The sequence below is a fragment of the Somniosus microcephalus genome, chromosome 2 (assembly GCF_052327205.1).
Source record: "Somniosus microcephalus isolate GS21.2 chromosome 2, FLI_Smic_1.0, whole genome shotgun sequence".
Taxonomy (NCBI): Eukaryota; Metazoa; Chordata; class Chondrichthyes; order Squaliformes; family Somniosidae; genus Somniosus; species Somniosus microcephalus.
Window position 1 is genome coordinate 90,820,662 of NC_140988.1, and position 17,156 is coordinate 90,837,817.

The 17,156-nt window shown below is 42.6% G+C and overlaps 1 protein-coding gene across 3 annotated transcripts in view; it reads right to left on the bottom strand.

The window, feature by feature from the left end:
* The window catches only part of LOC147122798 (uncharacterized), a 412,926-nt gene extending 395,982 nt beyond the window's left edge, over positions 1 to 16,944 (bottom strand). Inside the window, exons 1-2 of one of the 3 annotated variants that reach the window (XM_086011022.1) lie at positions 16,798 to 16,944; positions 4,720 to 5,238 (exon numbers count right to left, since the gene is read on the bottom strand). In XM_086011022.1, the coding sequence (XP_085867148.1) occupies positions 4,720 to 5,238; positions 16,798 to 16,840 (562 nt within the window). In that variant the 5' untranslated portion in view covers positions 16,841 to 16,944. The remainder of the gene's footprint in view (positions 1 to 4,719; positions 5,239 to 16,797) is intronic. The other 2 variants (XM_086011041.1, XM_086011032.1) reach the window with 2 other exon arrangements.
* Between the last annotated feature and the right edge of the window lie 212 nt (positions 16,945 to 17,156).

Here is a 17,156-nt window from a genome sequence, read left to right on the forward strand (position 1 = left end):
GAAAAATGAGCAAGAGGCAAGGGACTATCCCTAAGCAAAAGCAGCAGCAATGATGTAATGTCAAAACCATTTCATTCATGGCCAACCGACGTGGGCCAGATCAGGTACCATCTTAGTTCTTTTAAAAAAAATCAAAAATACATCAGTATTAGTTCCAGTTCTATCCCTTGCAACCCTCTCTAAGGTAAAAAGATGACATCATCTGCTTCTACAACACATCCACCACAGTTAATCTCCTTTAGAGCTTCTTTTTCAAGTTAACCTACAATTAGTCCCTTTCTTTTGGAAAGAAACTTGACAATATTTAACAAAGATGGTCAGGCAGTAGTACAAGCAGAGCAAAATCTGCATAAAACAGCAAGTCAAAATCCCCCACTGATGCCACTCCCACTGGCGATACTGTTTCTCCAAAGGCTCTCATCCTGTCTCTCAGAAAACTAGCTCTGCTGTAGCATCTCAGAAGGCCTGGCTGATTATGGCTGGCCCTTCTTCTTCTGTATCTCTTCATTAGGACAGCCCTGACACCATGCCACAGAAAGTTGATCCTCGATGCTGCCTCTCACACAACTACTACCAGGAACTCCCTCTCATAATGCAATGCCTGCTATGTTCTCTCAAAGGGCTGTTCTCAGAAAACCGCACTCGCTACTGCCTCTCTAAAGGCTGAAGCTCAGCCGCTGCTCCTGTGTCTATTTCATGTGCTTTTCCTTTATATGGGCATGATGTTCCACCTGAAAATGCTACCCTGTTGAAGCTGTTGCTGATTATTGCTTCACCTAAGAATGATACATTTGTTGCCTTTCTATAGTCTGTTCCTGCTGGCTCTCTAAAACATTGTCATGCTTCTCCAGGAGTTTTTTTTGGTCTGCCCTTTTAACAAATCTGAGAAGGCTTCCACTCACCGAGGCTCAGATAAAAACCTCCGAAGCAACACAGACAGAGAAAGTCACCACAATTTTTGTTGCATTGAAGTCTGCAACTTCTGTCACGAGTAACTCAAAATCAGTATCCTACTCTCTACTTAGTGAAATGAAGCATCCCACTGTATTTGGAAGCTTTGAGGTATGAGGGAGCAGCCCCTTGATAACAGAATCACTGATTATCCCCTTTTCACCTGTGGGGGAAATAGCATAAGAAAGCATGGAATGAAATATGGCAATTTAGCCCATCAATTCTGTGGGTAATGGCACCAAGTGTTGTAGTACCAGACCCTACAGAACAGAACATCTCAGTCTCAACCTCTGATCTATTCTGAGTTAGCTAACTGTGGCCGAGGTGGGGTTGCCCTAACCAGCCTTACTGCCCCATGGCGAGAGAGGGATACAGTCAACCAGGATTCCAGCTCCTAATCACTGATCAGTGACTCCAGTTGGAGAGTGCTCACCTGTGAATGTCAGCCAGGGGCAGGATTAGGTTCAACTGTGATGTCCCCACTGGTCAATTTGCCTGAAATCTAATCTGATCTGCAAAGGTCACTACCCATGAAACAGTAGCCCAGCAAGAATCAATGCCTTCACTGAGGAGAGGGGATGGTGGGGGGAATTGGAAACATTTTTTTTTCAAGTTGTGCTGCTGGATTCCTGTGTGCTGGAAGTAAGAATTTGGGTGAGGCTCAATTCAGCTCAAGGTTCAATGGGTAATGTCAAGTTCCGACTGTACTGGACTAAACCTCAGGATCAAGGTCAGTTTAATAAACCAACATTCAGTAAATGACCTCTTAAGTACTCGTTTGACCAACATTCACAACTTTTATGAGTGCCGTCAGATAAGGAGGACTATACTGAGATTTAATTCTAAATATCAGCACATTAAAGAAGGAAAGAAATGCTTTCAGTTGTCTCCAGTACACCAAGGAGAATTTTAAAAGTCTTTACTTTAACATTATATAATTTTAATTTGGGTCATTTTAAATATGCTAGAATAAACTTATTCATAAAGTATAGAATTCAACTGCAAAGTGTGATGATTGCTTCCACAGTATGTTCATTATGTAGGCCAAGTCTATGGAAAAATGTATTAATCAAAACACAATTTGGTAGACATTAATCATAACTTTTCTATTTTGTTTATTTTATGTTTAATTTTACCAGCATCTGGAATATTTCGGCCAACAGTGGCAAGAGAGAGCCTAGCCTGTGCTTCAATTTCACAAAGGAAACATGAGAAAGTCTTAGGAGGAGACAGGTATTGCAGGGGGGGGGGGGGGGCGGCTAGTTTAGAGGACTGGAATTAAAGATATGGGCTCTGTGGTATGATACACGGGTGCCTCTGCTGAACCAGATTAAGCTCTGTGGTTAGTGAGGTCACAACAGGAAGAATGCAATGCCCAGGTTTTCAGAGAGAAGGAAACTTATACCCAAAAAGGAGATGAGATCATACTGGGCAGCAGTCTAGGCAAGTGGGTGTGAGATCAGAATCCAAGCATGTGTATATCATACTGCAGGTAATATAGTACAGTTCTATGCTGGCTGGAACTGTAGTCAATTAGGATGTGTGTGAGAACGTTCTGTCAATCTGGATGTCATCCCACTGATGATGTGTTACTGCTAAGGTCCTGGATACTAAATCAAAACAAACATCATCTAAAATATTTAGTGCACAGCAAGCGGCAATTCTTTTCATTTAAATCACATCTTCTCCTTGTGCATAGATTGATAGCTATGATCATAATTTAACTCCGTACAATTGAGCTTACACTTTGCTGTGAGCATTTCTGGTTTGTCTTTTTCTTTATATTTTATTTTGTTCCTCTGTGTTTTAGTCTTTAAACACTAATCACCCGACACAGAATAAGATGTGATATGATATGAATGCATTGATATATTCATATAAAAAATCTTTTGTCTGCTACTATAATGAGGGTATTAATCTGTTAATTTTATCACACAGTGTGCTTTCACCCAATAGTGTTTGGATTGAGTGACTTGGTTGCAAATTGTAACCAGTACCTTAAAATCATAAAAAAATTGGATTGATTCCTAAAATGGTAAGTGAAAATAAAATGTAAGCTTATGCTTGTCCATTAAGCTCTGATATCACTAAGCACTACAGTGTAACTGCATTTTTAATAGCAATTTGAGTGGGGAACCATGGGTATGTGGCCGAGTTGCACTGGTGTTGAGTGAGAGAAAGCAGAGCTCCGTGCATGTGTAGTTAGTCCCTATAGAGAGTGCTGGTTTCCAGCCTGTGCTGCCGATGAAACCTCTAACGATTGAAGAGTTGACAGAAAAGCCAGCTCTTTTCAGTCATCAGGAATTAGCAGCAACCTGCCTCGGGTTTTCTAAGCTTTTAAAATGAAAGTTTAAAATCATACTGCAATGGCTGAAGTGACCTCCCTGCCGGTGACAAGGATCTGATTCCTGTGAAGTAAATATTTGATGTCAGTGTTGTACAAAGGATCTTGCTGCACTGACACCAAAAGTACAGTATAACTGGGGCATTATATGTTGCTTTCTTTTTAATAGTCATAAAAAGTCACATGACAGTTTGTTACCTCTGAGAACAAGGTCAAATTGGATTGTTCCTGCAGCCTATTAGGGTGAGCTTTGATTTGATTGACAGTGCACAAGGGATTTGCAGCAAGACTGACATGTTATGCAATATGCGGGTAGAAGGTCTTCAAACTGATAGCAATTACAGATCGCAATGATTGAAAGATGATCCCTGTATATGGCCCTCCAATGGGGCACCATTGAGTACTCGGGGTTACATTTCCGAAGGGATTTCTCCTGATCATCTGTCGTAACTTCGACAGGAGATCGACGGAAACCCCCTGGAACAATATTTATGCCGTTTCTTCGGGGTTTCTGCAGATCTTCCATCAAAGTTAGGGCAGACAATTGGGATATCCTCCACGGAAACCCACTCCCAACAAGAGACAGTGGCAGCATATGCCAATGCTCCTGTGCATTGAATTAACGTACGTTTGTGCTTTTCCGAATTCTGGGATGAAGAATCGGGGGGCGAGTTTGATGTGAGGCATACATTGGGCAGAGAAATTAGGATGCCTGCCCGATGTCACCTGCAAGAGGCCAAACCGTTTTGATGCTCGGCTCTCGTTTCAATTTGACAGGCGAGCTGCTGGCGCATTTCCAGCATGGTCTCTGATCAGGGAGGAAGGAAATCCATTGGGCCATTGGTGGAGCCGAGTGATAACTCTGAATTAAAGGGGAGGGCCAGGCTGATTGGGGGATGGCAGCGGAAGGTGAGTAAACAGGTGGGATTTTTTTTGGGCAGCGTAGGAGGAGCTGTTATGCTCATCCTGGCCACAGAAAGGCTCCAAAAAGCATGCAGCGCACATCGTTTCAGCATCCTCCAGCAATCCCTTTAAGGCACGCTGGTCTGGCTATGTTTTGCAATGTTGTAGTGGGCAGGGCTTGTGCAATGCTTGCGACACATGTTTACCCATCAAACTCGCACGGGTCTTGTGTCTATCAGCAAAAAAATGCACTGCTCCGTGAATATTATACGACAGTGGAGCTACATGCACACAGCACCTATGTGTTTTCCCCATTGATTGATCATAGTAATCTATGTAGCTTGTCAACATTCAGTTCTCCCTACCTCAAGGTCAGATATAACAATTTTTCTGAAATCACAACATAAAACTCCTTTCAGGCACATATTATTTCTGGTTTAATTTCAGTTTCTTGTGTTTTCTCTTAGCTGCTCTGTGATTTTATCAGAAATTTAATGAGGAACAGTGTGAAAATGACTTACCCAAAGTGTTTGCTGCTCCAGGAACAGTTACTAAAGTGTGAGGAGTTGAAAAAGTGCGTGGTTCCTGAGTTCTGCTCACTTTAGAAGCTGAAGTGCCAATATAACTCATTAAAGTGACGGTGGCAGCTGAAGATGCTTGTGTGTCTGATCTCTGACTTTTTGGTACGTCCTGTGGCTCAGCAGAGATGATTAGACCTTTGGTGCTGGCACTGGAGATGTTATCTGGAATGTCACTGGTACTATCTTTCTCTTCCTGGTTTAGGATAAGACTTTGATTGCCGCTAATCCAGGTACTTGCAATACTATCCGTTTCGGTGGTTGCAATAGTGTGGTTATCAGCTGAATTATCACTGGAAGTAGCTTCAGCATCCAATGTTATTGTTGGATTAGTCTCTTCAGTAGATGAATTGGACCTGGAAGTAGTTTCAGGGCCAGGTGTTGAAGCGGGATTCGAAGACTCTACGCTACTTGTCTGATTTGTGATTGTAGTTTCACTGCCAGTTACAACTGCCAGGACACCTTTAATAAAAGAAAAATAATTAGCTTGACATCTATTGAAATAGCCCTTCACACCTAGAATACCATGTTGAATCATTTTCTGCAGTGAGCTGCCCCAATTAGTGGATACATGCACCATATGGTATGATACTTAGCCATACAGACCAGCTTCACTCCCCAGTCCATGCTAGAAGAGATGATTTCAACTAGGGCATGAATTGGACAACTACAATTGGCCTTGGATAGGGAGAAGAAGATATCAGAAGGATGCCCTGACTGTTATCAAGTGACTCCTGCCGAAATGTACATGCACATAGACATCGGGCGAGGACTGATTGAACTTGTCTGTGATGCCTCTAGTAGTTGAACAGCTTGCCAACAGTCACTGTCCAGGCTTTCACAGAATGAATGTCCACTGTGTGAGGAACAAGTGAGTGGCACTTAATGTCAACTCTGATTTTGTTTATTCTTTTTCTAAAAGTTTCCTTGTTCATCTTAATGTTCCCTCAGCAGTAGGTGGTAGTTGGGTAACAGGATGGTATGCATTTAGATGTATTTTGACAGCTTTACTGGCCTCAATTTTAAAATTCTCATTCTTGTTTCAAACCCCTCCATGGCCTCGCCCCTCCCTATCTTTGTAACCTCCTCCAGCCCTACATCCTTCTGCGATCTCTGTGCTCCCCCAATTCTGGGCTTGTGTGCATCCCTGATTTTAATCGCTCCACCATTGGCGGCCGTGCCTTCAGCTGCCTAGGCCCTAAGCTCTGGAATTTCCTCCCTAAACTTCTCCACCTCTCTTTCCTCCTTTAAGATGCTCCTTAAAACCTACCTCTTTAACCTGTCCCAATATCTCCTTATGTGGCTCAGTGTCAAATTGATATTATCTTCAATTACCATGCACAACGGGCATACATTGAGAAACTCAGTAGATTTGGCCTATATTCTCTGGAGTTTAGAAGAGTGAGAGGAAATAGTTGGGGCTTGTAATAAGGGAACAGCTATAATCATGGGGGATTTTAACTTTCATATTGACTGGACTAATCAAATTGGGCATGGCAGCATTGAGGAAGAGTTCATAGAATGTATTAGGGATGGGGTTCCTTGAGCAGTATGTAACTGAACCAACCAAGGGGCAGGCAATTTTAGATCTGGTCCTGTGTAATGAGACAGGATTAATAAAAAAAATGTCCTAGTAAAGGATCCCCTTGGAATGAGTGACCATAATATGGTTGAATTCCAAATTCAGTTTGAGGGTGAGAGAGTTGGATCTCAAACCAGCGTACTAAGCTTAAATAAAGGAAACTATGAAGGTATGAGAGTAGAATTGACTAAAGTGGACTGGGAAAACAGATTAAAGTGTAAGACGGTACAAGAGCAGTGGTCTACATTCAAGGAGATATTTCACATCTTTCAAGATAAATATATTCCACTGAGGAAAAAGGGGCGTAAAAGAAAAGACAGCCATCTGTGGCTTAGTAAAGTAATAAAGGATAGTATTCGACTGAAAACAAGGGCATATAAATTAGCCAAATCTAGTGGGAGGATAGAAGATTGGGAAGCATTTAAAAGCCAGCAAACAATAACTAAAAGATTAATTAAGAAAGGGAAGATAGATTATGAAAGTAAACTAGCAAAAAATATAAAAACAGATAGCAAGAGTTTCTACAGCTATATAAAAAGAAAAAGGGTGGCTAAAGTGAACGTTGGTCCCTTAGAGGATGGGACCGGGAAACTAGTGGTGGGGAACATGGAGATGGCAAAGACACTGAACAAATATTTTGTATCAGTCTTTACAGTAGAGGACACTAAAAATATCCCAACACTGGACAAACAGGGGGCAATGGGGGGGGGGGGGGCTAAATATGATTAAAATCACTAAGGAGATGGTACTCAGTAAAATAATGGGACTTAAGGTGGATAAATCCCCCGGACCTGATGGCCTACATCCTAGGGTCTTAAGAGAAGTGGCGGTAGGGATTGTGGATGCATTGGTGATCATTTTCCAGAACTCCCTGGGCTCAGGAAAAGAACATAAGAACATAAGAAATAGGAGCAGGAGTAGGCCAATCGGCCCCTCGAGCCTGCTCTGCCATTCAATAAGATCATGGCTGATCTGATCTTAACCGCCAATCTACTATCACAGAACCATCTCCTGAATCTAACAGAATTAGACACACAAAATAGGGGCAGTATCAGGCTAAACGACCCCTGGGCCCGCTCCGCTACCCACAGGGCCATGACCGATCCGAACCTAGACTCATGTCCAAATTCCTGCCCGCTCCCCGCTCCCCGTAACCCTTAATTCCCTTTACTTCTAGGAAACTGTCTATTTCTGTTTTAAATTTATGTGATGATGTAGCTTCTACAGCTTTTTGGGGCAGCATATTCCATGGACCTACCACCCTCTGAGTGAAGTAGTTCCTCCTCATCTCAGTTTTGAAAGAGCAGCCCCTTATTCTAAGACTATGCCCCCTAGTTCTAGTTTCACCCATCATCGGGAACATCCTCCCCACATCCACCTGATCCAACCCCTTCACAATCTTATATGTTTCAATAAGATCGCCTCTCATTCTTCTGAACTCCAATGAGTAGAGTCCCAATCGACTCAACCTCTCCTCATATGTCCATCCCCTCATCCCCGGGATTAACCGAGTGAACCTTCTTTGTACTGACTCAAGAGCAAGTATGTCCTTTCTTAAGTATGGACACCAAAACTGTACGCAGTATTCCAGGTGCGGTCTCACCAATAACTTGTACAACTGAAGCAATACCTCCCTATTTTTATATTCTATCCCCCTAGCAATGAAAGCCAACATTCCATTGGCCTTCTTAATCACTTGCTGCACCTGCATACTAACCTTTTGAGTTTTGTGCACCAGGACCCCCAGATCCCTTTGTACTTCAGTACTTTCCAGTTTCTTGCCATTAAGATAATAACTTGCTCTACGATTTTTCCTGCCAAAGTGCATAACCTCACACTTTCCAGTATTGTATTCCATCTGCCAAATCTCTGCCCACTTACTTAGCATGTCTATGTCCCCTTGCAGGTTTTTTATGTCCTCCTCACTCACTACTTTCCCTCCCATCTTAGTATCATCTGCAAACTTTGATATGTTACACTCGGTCCCCTCCTCCAAATTGTTAATATAGATTGTAAAGAGTTGGGGACCCAGCACTGACCCCTGCGGAACACCACTAGTTACTGATTGCCAGTCTGAGAATGAACCATTTATCCCAACTCTCTGCCGTCTGTTAGATAGCCAATCCTCTATCCATGCCAGAATATTACCCCCAATCCAAAGGTCCCGGCAGATTGGAAAACTGCTAATGTAACGCCCTTATTTAAGAAGGGAAGTAGACAAAAAGCTGGAAACTATGGACCAGTTAGCCTAACATCTGTGGTTGGCATAATGTTGGAGTCCATTATTAAGGAAACAGTAACAGGGCATTTGGATAAACATAATTTAATAGGACAGAGTCAGCATGGTTTTACGAAGGGGAAGTCATGTTTGACAAATTTGCTTGAATTCTTTGAGGATGTAACATACAGGGTGGATAAAGGGGAACCAGTGGATGTAGTGTATTTGGACTTCCAAAAGGCATTTGACAAGGTTCCACACAAAAGATTACTGATCAAGATAAAAAATCATGGGATTGGGGGTAATATACTGGCATGGGTGGAAGATTGGCTATCTAACAGAAAACAAAGAGTTGGGATAAATGGTTCGTTCTCGGGCTGGCAATCAGTAACTAGTGGTGTTCCGCAGGGGTCAGTGCTGGGACCCCAACTCTTTACAATCTATATTAACGATTTGGAGGAAGGGACCGAGTGCAACATATCCAAGTTTGTCGACGATACAAAGATGGGAGGGAAAGCAGTGAGTGAGGAGGACATAAAAAACCTGCAAAAGGACATAGACAGGCTAAGTGAGTGGGCAGAGATTTGGCAGATGCAATATAATGTTGGAAAGTGTGAGTTTATGTACTTTGGCAGAAAAAATCAAAGAGCAAGTTATTATCTAAATGGAGAGAAACTGCAAAGTGCTACAGTACAAAGGGATCTGGGGGTCCTGGTGCATGAAACACAAAGTTAGTATGCAGGTGCAGCAGGTGATCAGGAAGGCCAATGGAATCTTGGCTTTTATTGCAAGGGGGATGGAGTATAAAAACAGGGAAGTCTTGCTGCAGTTATACAGGGTATTGGTGAGGCCACACCTGGAATACTGCGTGCAGTTTTGATTTCCATATTTAAGAAAAGATATACTTGTTCTCGAGGCGGTTCAGAGAAGGTTCACTCGGTTGATTCCAGAGATGAGGGGGTTGACGTATGAGGAAAGGTTGAGTAGGTTGGGACTCTACTCATTGGAGTTCAGAAGAATGAGAGGCGATCTTATCGAAACATATAAGATTGTGAGGGGGCTTGATCGGGTGGATGCGGTGAGGATGTTTCCACTGATGGGTGAGACTAGAACTAGGGGGCATAATCTTAGAATAAGGGGCTGCCCTTTCAAAACTGAGATGAGGAGAAACTTCTTCACTCAGGGTAGTAAATCTATGGAATTTGCTACCCCAGAGAGCTGTGGAAGCTGCAACATTAAATAAATTTAAAATGGAGATAGACATTTTCCTAGCAGGTAAGGGAATTAGGGGTTACGGGGAGAGGGCAGGGAAGTGGACGTGAGTCTAGATTCAGATCAGCCATGATCCTATTGAATGGCGGAGCAGGCCCGAGGGGCCGTATGGCCTACTCCTGCTCCTACTTCTTATGTTCTTACCTCATTGAAACGTATAAAATTCTTAGCGGGCTTGACAGGGTAGATGCTGAGAGGCTGTTTCCCCTGGCTAGAGAGTCTTGAACTAGGGGTCATAGTCTCAGGATAAGGGGTCGTCCATTTAAGACTGAGATGAGGAGAAATTTCTTCACTCAGAGGGTTGTGAATCTTTGGAATTCTCTACCCCAGAGGGCTGTGGATGCTCAGTCGTTGAGTATATTCAAGGCTGAGATCGATAGATTTTTGGGCACTAAGGGAATCAAGGGATATGGGGATAGGGCAGGAAAGGGGAGTTAATGTAAAAGATCGGCCATGATCTTCATGAATGGCTCGAGAGGCTGTATAGCCTACTTCTGTTCCTATTTCTTATGTTAAAGGCGCTACATGAATGAAAGTTGTTATTGCTGTATGAAGTGGCCCATTCAACGCAATATACCACCTTTGACAGATCAAGAAAACCTTTTACTTCCCTTCCCTCTTCTCCTGGAGGCGTTATGTTGTGATGCAGTGTTGTGGTTTCACCAGCTCTCTGGTAATTAGCCCGAGAAGCTAATCTTCATGTTTAACATTGAAGATCAACGAGTTATTCCCCCATGGGCCAGCCCCACAGCTGAGCTTGATCCTGTCTTCCCCACAATATCTACATGCACACTTTCCAGCAGGATTCACTGGAGTCAGAAGGAGCAGGAACATTGGCTGATTTTTTACCCCTCACTAGTCCAGGGGCACTGAGGTCAATTGAAGCTGTGGTCAGCCAACTCGGGCATCAAACCTTGAGCATTCAGTCTGCATAATTCAGTACCATATCACACAGTACACTTACGCACTGAGCCATCAGGTGAGACAGGCAGCTGAGCTGATAATTGATCAAACTAATTGCCTATACTTTAGTTCAAATGTCAGTCACCATGGGAACGCAAATGTACAACTATAGCCCTTAACAGACATGCTCCAAGTCTTCATGGAATCTTTATAATCAGCAGCAGTAGACAGCATATTAAAACTGAGTTACTGATTGATTGCTCCACAAGTATTAGTTCCAAATAGAAGCTTACTTAATAGAATTGTCTAAGCAGTAGGAAGGAAGGCAAAAACTTACATTTTATGTAGCACCTTATCATGTCCTCAGGACATTGCAAAGCACTTTACAATCAATAGATTACTATGAAGTGCAGTCTTTGTCGTTCTGTAGTTAAATGCAGTATCTAACTTGCACACAGCAAGGTCCCACAAACAGCAAATGAATGAAAGACCAATAATATGTTTTTGATGGTATTGGTTGAGGTAGGAATATTGCCCAGGACACTGGGAGAACAATCTCCTCTACTTCGAATAGTACCATGGGCTCTTGCACATCTCACCTGAAAGACAGCACCTCTGACATATCAGCGCTCCCTCAGTACTGCATTGAACTATCAGCCTCAATACCTGGAGTGGATTTTTGCATATATTCTCACATGGACCATAAGCCATGGAAGCCTCAATAATTAGTCATGTTGAGAGTGTAGAAATGCAGAAGTTCTATAGCTACTAACATCAAGGATCACATCATAAAGGGCGAAGGAAGGACATACATATCAATTTAGCTGCTCCATCCAGAAATACCATATCGAACTGTCTCTTAAAAATGATTCCAAGTTTTTTTGTTCCACTGCCTTACGCAGAAGTTCATTCTTTGTGTGCAGAACCTTATGACATCAGTCCTAAATGTGCCTTATATTGTTTGAACCCATGTGCTACCCCCATCATCCTACTGCCATAGTTTAATTTAAAACAGTGTTCCACATTGATTTTCTTCATATCATTCACTATCATATATTTATAGAAGTCAATTTAATTTGCCTCCTTTCCAGGCTAAAGATCCCAGGTATGTCCAGTCTTTTCTCCTAACTTAGACCTCTGATTTTAGGGATCAGTTTTGAATGGCCTCCAGGACTTGATTGTCTCCCTTTTGGCTCAGTGACCAGAATTGGATATAGTATTAGAGTTATAATAGCATTACTGTTCCTATGTCTGTGGTCCAAAAGTGTTGCTTCCATTAGAGCTGTATTAATCTTCAATGGCCATCAAGGGTCACACATAAAATTAATTCTTACAACGACATTTAAGATTAATTCACAGCTCAAGATTAGCTATGACAAAGTTAAACCTAACTGTTGAGATACACATTTGGATAATGAGAGATGGCAATAATAAATTAAAATTTGACAGCAGTATCTGCTATTTTTGTTGTATAACCTTTGCCTGGGGAAGTGATAATTTTACTTAAAGTGGAAATGTAATCAACCAAATTGCCACAAGTGCTATAAAGGAAATTATCTGTGTCATTCCCTGAGCTTCTCAGTTAGCTCCTTCATCCCAACATTTATACTTAAGAGCTGCTAATTAATAGCCTGAAGGAGACACTTTCAGTAGCATTCCACTCCTTCTGTGAAATCATGGAGAACTACTCCAGTGGCATCTTGAATGGGGTCATTGGAATGTAGGCAGTTCCTTATTAACCAGTGAGAAGCCTCACTACTGAGAGCACATAGCGGAAATTTGGGTTGGTAATGTATATGACTACCCTACATGCACTCAACAGGCAAGACTCCCCTTCCCCACAGGAAATGTAATGTTAGAAAGTTACTCTTATCCCTGAACTTTATCTCACAGGGATGAATTCTATCCAAAATGTCTTGCTCCAGGCGAACACTGACCAACAGTTCGAAAGCATAAAAAATAAGACACCAGGAAATACACAGATACCTGCATTTATAACAATGAGACTTCTCTGCAAATTCAGTGCATATATTTCCTCATTAAATAAAAGTTGATATTTTTTATTTGTTTTACTTTTATCACTTTTATCCCATTTTTCTATTCTTCCATCTCCATACGGTCCTACTTCATCTTGAGGAACATTATGTCCAAGGGATTCTCTGGTCCATGCGGCCATCATCAATGCTGTTGTTCATAGAATCATAGAATGGTTACAGCACAGAAGGAGGCCATTTGGCCCATCGAGCCTGTGCCGGCTCTCTGCAAGAGCACTTCAGCTAGTCCCACTCCCCCACCCATTCCCCATAGCCCTGCAAATATTTTTCCTTCAGGTACATGTCCAATTCCCTTTTGAATGCCACGATTGAGTCTGGCTCCATCACCCTTTCAGGCAGGTAATTCCAGATCCTAACCACTCGCTGCATAAAAAAGATTTTCCTCATGTCGCCTTTGGTTCTTTTCCCAATCACCTTGAATCTGTGTCTTCGACCCTTTCACCAATGGGGACAGTTTCTCTCTATCTACTCTGTCTGGATCCCTCATGATTTTGAATACCACATTCAAATCTCCTCTCAGCTTTCTCTGCTCTAAGGAGAACAACCCCAGCTTCTCCAGTCTAGCCACATAACTGAAGTCCCTCATCCCTGAAATCATTCTCGTTAATCTTTTCTGCACCCTCTTTAAGGCCTTCACATCCTGCCTAAAGTGCGGTGTCCAGAATTGGACACAATACTCCAGTTAAGGCCGAACCAGTGTTTTATAAAGGTTTATCATAACTTCCTTGCTTTTTTACTCTATACCTCTATTTATGAAGCCCGGGATCCCGTATGCTTTTTTAACCGCTTTCTCAACCTGCCCTGCCACATTCAACAATTTTTGCACATATACCCCCAGGTCTCCCTGTACATGCACCCACTTTAGGATTGTACCCATCAGATTATATTGCCTCTCCTTGTTCTTCCTAACAAAACGTATCACTTTGCACTTTTCTGCATTAAATTCCATCTGCCACGTGTCCGCCCATTCCACCAGCCTGTTTATGTCCTCTTGAAGTCTATCACTATCCTCCTCACTGTTCACTATGTTCCAAGTTTGTGTCATCTGCAAAATTTGAAATGGTGCCCTGTACAAGTCATTAATGTATATCAAGAAAAGCAGTGGCCCCTGGGGAACACCACTGTGTACCTTCCTCCAGTTCAAAAAACAACCGTTCACCACTATTCTCTGTTTCCTGTCACTTAGCCAATTTTGTATCCATTGTTTATTAACTGACAAGGCTGTGTACATCTCTCTGCTAACTCTTTCTCCCTGTACATATTGGGATTAAAAATCCTCGGCCCTGCTCTGCTGCCAATGATCTCCGCTCCTGACCCTGCTAGACTATCAGGGGTCAGGACTGAATCACAGAATTTAAGTACCAGCAGCAGGTGCCTGTACCATTATGGGTGCATCTTGGGTGCCCACCGGGGTAAAGGGGTTGTGAAAACTGCACTGGCTATCCACTAGTGCCACAGCTTGTGCCACCGGCCATGAAGATTAAAAAAAAAAGTCTGCTCCATTGACCGAAATGAAGTAAAGACACCACTATTTTTATGGGGGTTATCAATCAAGGCCCAGACCTGGACTCCCATATAGGCCCCACTTGCACTGCTCAGCCAACCTGCATGAGTCCAGATCACTTGGTGGTAAAAAGGCCAAGGTCTAGGAAATTGTCAACGTGGGAATACCCTTCCCTTCCCTTGGCCCTGTCTCCTCTGATGGCAGGAACCACGATTGGCAAAAACAATTGGCCTTATGCAAACTGGAAACTGGTAGGATTCCTGGTGGGGACCCAGCATCCCACTAGAAATCTCACATCCATCGTGCCTCCTGCACCTGACTTTATGCCATTGGGCTGTCATTGGAGCTGAGGAATTGCAACCACATATGATTATGCCACCACAAGATGCTGCTGGGAAATGGCTAAAAAAAATCACCCATGAGTGAGTAACCACATCCAAATGACAGGTGAGTGTTTGAAACTTGAATTTTCACTTAGCCCTTGTCTGGCAGTACTGCCAGGCTACTATTCCACTAGTAAAGGTCGCATATTAAAACAACTATGTAATGGCAACAATACACCCGTAATTTAGTGAACTCATAGGGCGAGAAATTCGTCTCGGGCGGTGGCACAAAACAGGTGGTATCGGATCGGCCGACCATTATACGCAGTGCCGGATATTCAGTTCCATTGACAACAACAGCTTCTGACAGTGCAGGGGCCGGCAGAGAAATTGCTGGAAATGTGCTGGCGGTTTTCAGACAAGTAGGAATGGAGCCGCACAAAGCCAGCATTCCCCAATGACGTTCTCAGCGCTCACTTTCTGTGTAAATTATATTTTTTTTACATAAGGGACAGAAGTGAACAAAACAAAAGATAATCATAATTCTTTGTAGCTGCAGGGTTTTGTAAAAGCGGCACTAATGGAGAGACATAAATCTCCGCACAAAGTGTCAGATTCTTTGACACTACAAGCATTGATATTTCACCGCTGTATAAAACATATACTTGCCCTTCCTTTCCTGTATTGCCGACACGCAGTACCTGAATAGTTTTGTTTAAAGAAAACAAACAGGATGTGCAGTTCAAAAGAAACCACAGACTGCTTATTTGCCACTCTGTAACAGTGTTGTTTCAACACTCGGTCGGCAGTGTGATCTATACATCACTGGTCTTATACAGAAATGGTCACAATGCCCTATCTGCAGATTTGCAACACTAACTTGCTTTGTTTGCTGGTGGCACCCACCCATCAAATCTCACCAATGAGGGGCCTAATGCCCATTAGTAATTACTCAAGACAAAACTAGAGGTCAGTGAATTAAGTTAGGAACAATAACTAAAAGTAATGTTAGCTGTGGCTCAGTTGGTAGCACACTCGAGTCAGAAGGTTGTGGGTTCAAGTCCCACCCCAGGGACTTGAGCACATAAAGCTAGGCTGACACTCCAGTGCAGTGCTGAGGGAGTGCGGCACTGTCGGAAGTGCCGTCTTTCAGATGAGATGTTAAATCGAGGCCCAGTCTACACTCTCAGGTGGACGTAAAAGACCCCATGGCATTATTTCGAAGAAGAGCAGGGGAGTTATCCCCGGTGTCCTGGCCAATATTTCTCCCTCAACCAGCATAACAAAAACCGATTATCTGGGCATTTTCACATTGTTGTTTGTGGGAGCTTGCTGTGTGCAAATTGGCTGCCGTGTTTCCCACATTACAACAGTGACTCCACTTCAAAAGTACTTCATTGGCTGTAAAGCGCTTTGAGACGTCCAGTGGTCATGAAAGGCGCTATATAAATGCAAGTCTTTCTTTCTGTATTGATTGCCACTAAATCTCTTCAGCATAGTTTTGAAGATGCTGCAGAGTATGGTGATCACAATGCGGGTCCAACTTAAGTGACACAAGTAGGGTGAATGCCAAATTTGCCATGATTTCTGACGTAAAAGTCCAGAAAGACATTATAAATCTTATTTCACAGCATAATTTTCTCTGGACTTACGTGTGCCGCTGAATAATACTCTTGGTCAAGTTGTGCAGCTATTTATCGCCTTCAATATGGTACAGACTTTTAAGGTAGGACAAAATAATAACCATACGGTTGCCACTCAAGTGCTCGAGTCGTTGAGCGCTCTCAACAAGGTGACATGGTGCTTCCTGCAGCTGCCCTCTTAGTTTGTCAGTTCTCAGCCAAACATACAAGCCGAGAAATACATTTTAGTGGATGCAAGAAACCTAAAGTTGGCTGCGAATTGCAACTAATCCCAGTCAATCCCTGAATAGCACTGGGTAAGACTGCCAGAAATCAGGAAGAGAGACAAAATCACCCTCGTGCTAGAGGAGGCCATGTAATGGCAATGGGCTTGCATAGGGAGCAATAATAAGAGACAAAACGTGGAAAATAATCAAAAAAAGTACACATTAAAACATTGGAACAAACACTTTCCTTTTACTGCACATAAAAGAAAAAGAACGTTATATTAAATGAATTTACAAGACAGAGACTTAAGCTTACCACTAATGATGAGCAGTTGGTAAAAAATTGCCAAATATGCCATAGTTATTTTCTCCAGTGGAATATTTTTGTAGACAGATGTTTAAGTCACAAAACAAAAAACGTGGCCTTCAAGAACACTCAAGACTTTTTAAATAGATAAAGTCATTTCATCCTTACCCCTGCTGACATCATTTCCTTTTTTTCAAAACAGCCAACCAGTGCCCTGATATAAATTAGGTTGATGCAACAACAGCTTTGAGCTATTGTATACTGAAAACCAAAACAGGATGTTAAATGCTATAGGGGCGCAGCCTTTTACTACTCAGAAATATATTCTGCACCTTGCTTCCGATGCCACTAAATGGTATTAAATGAAC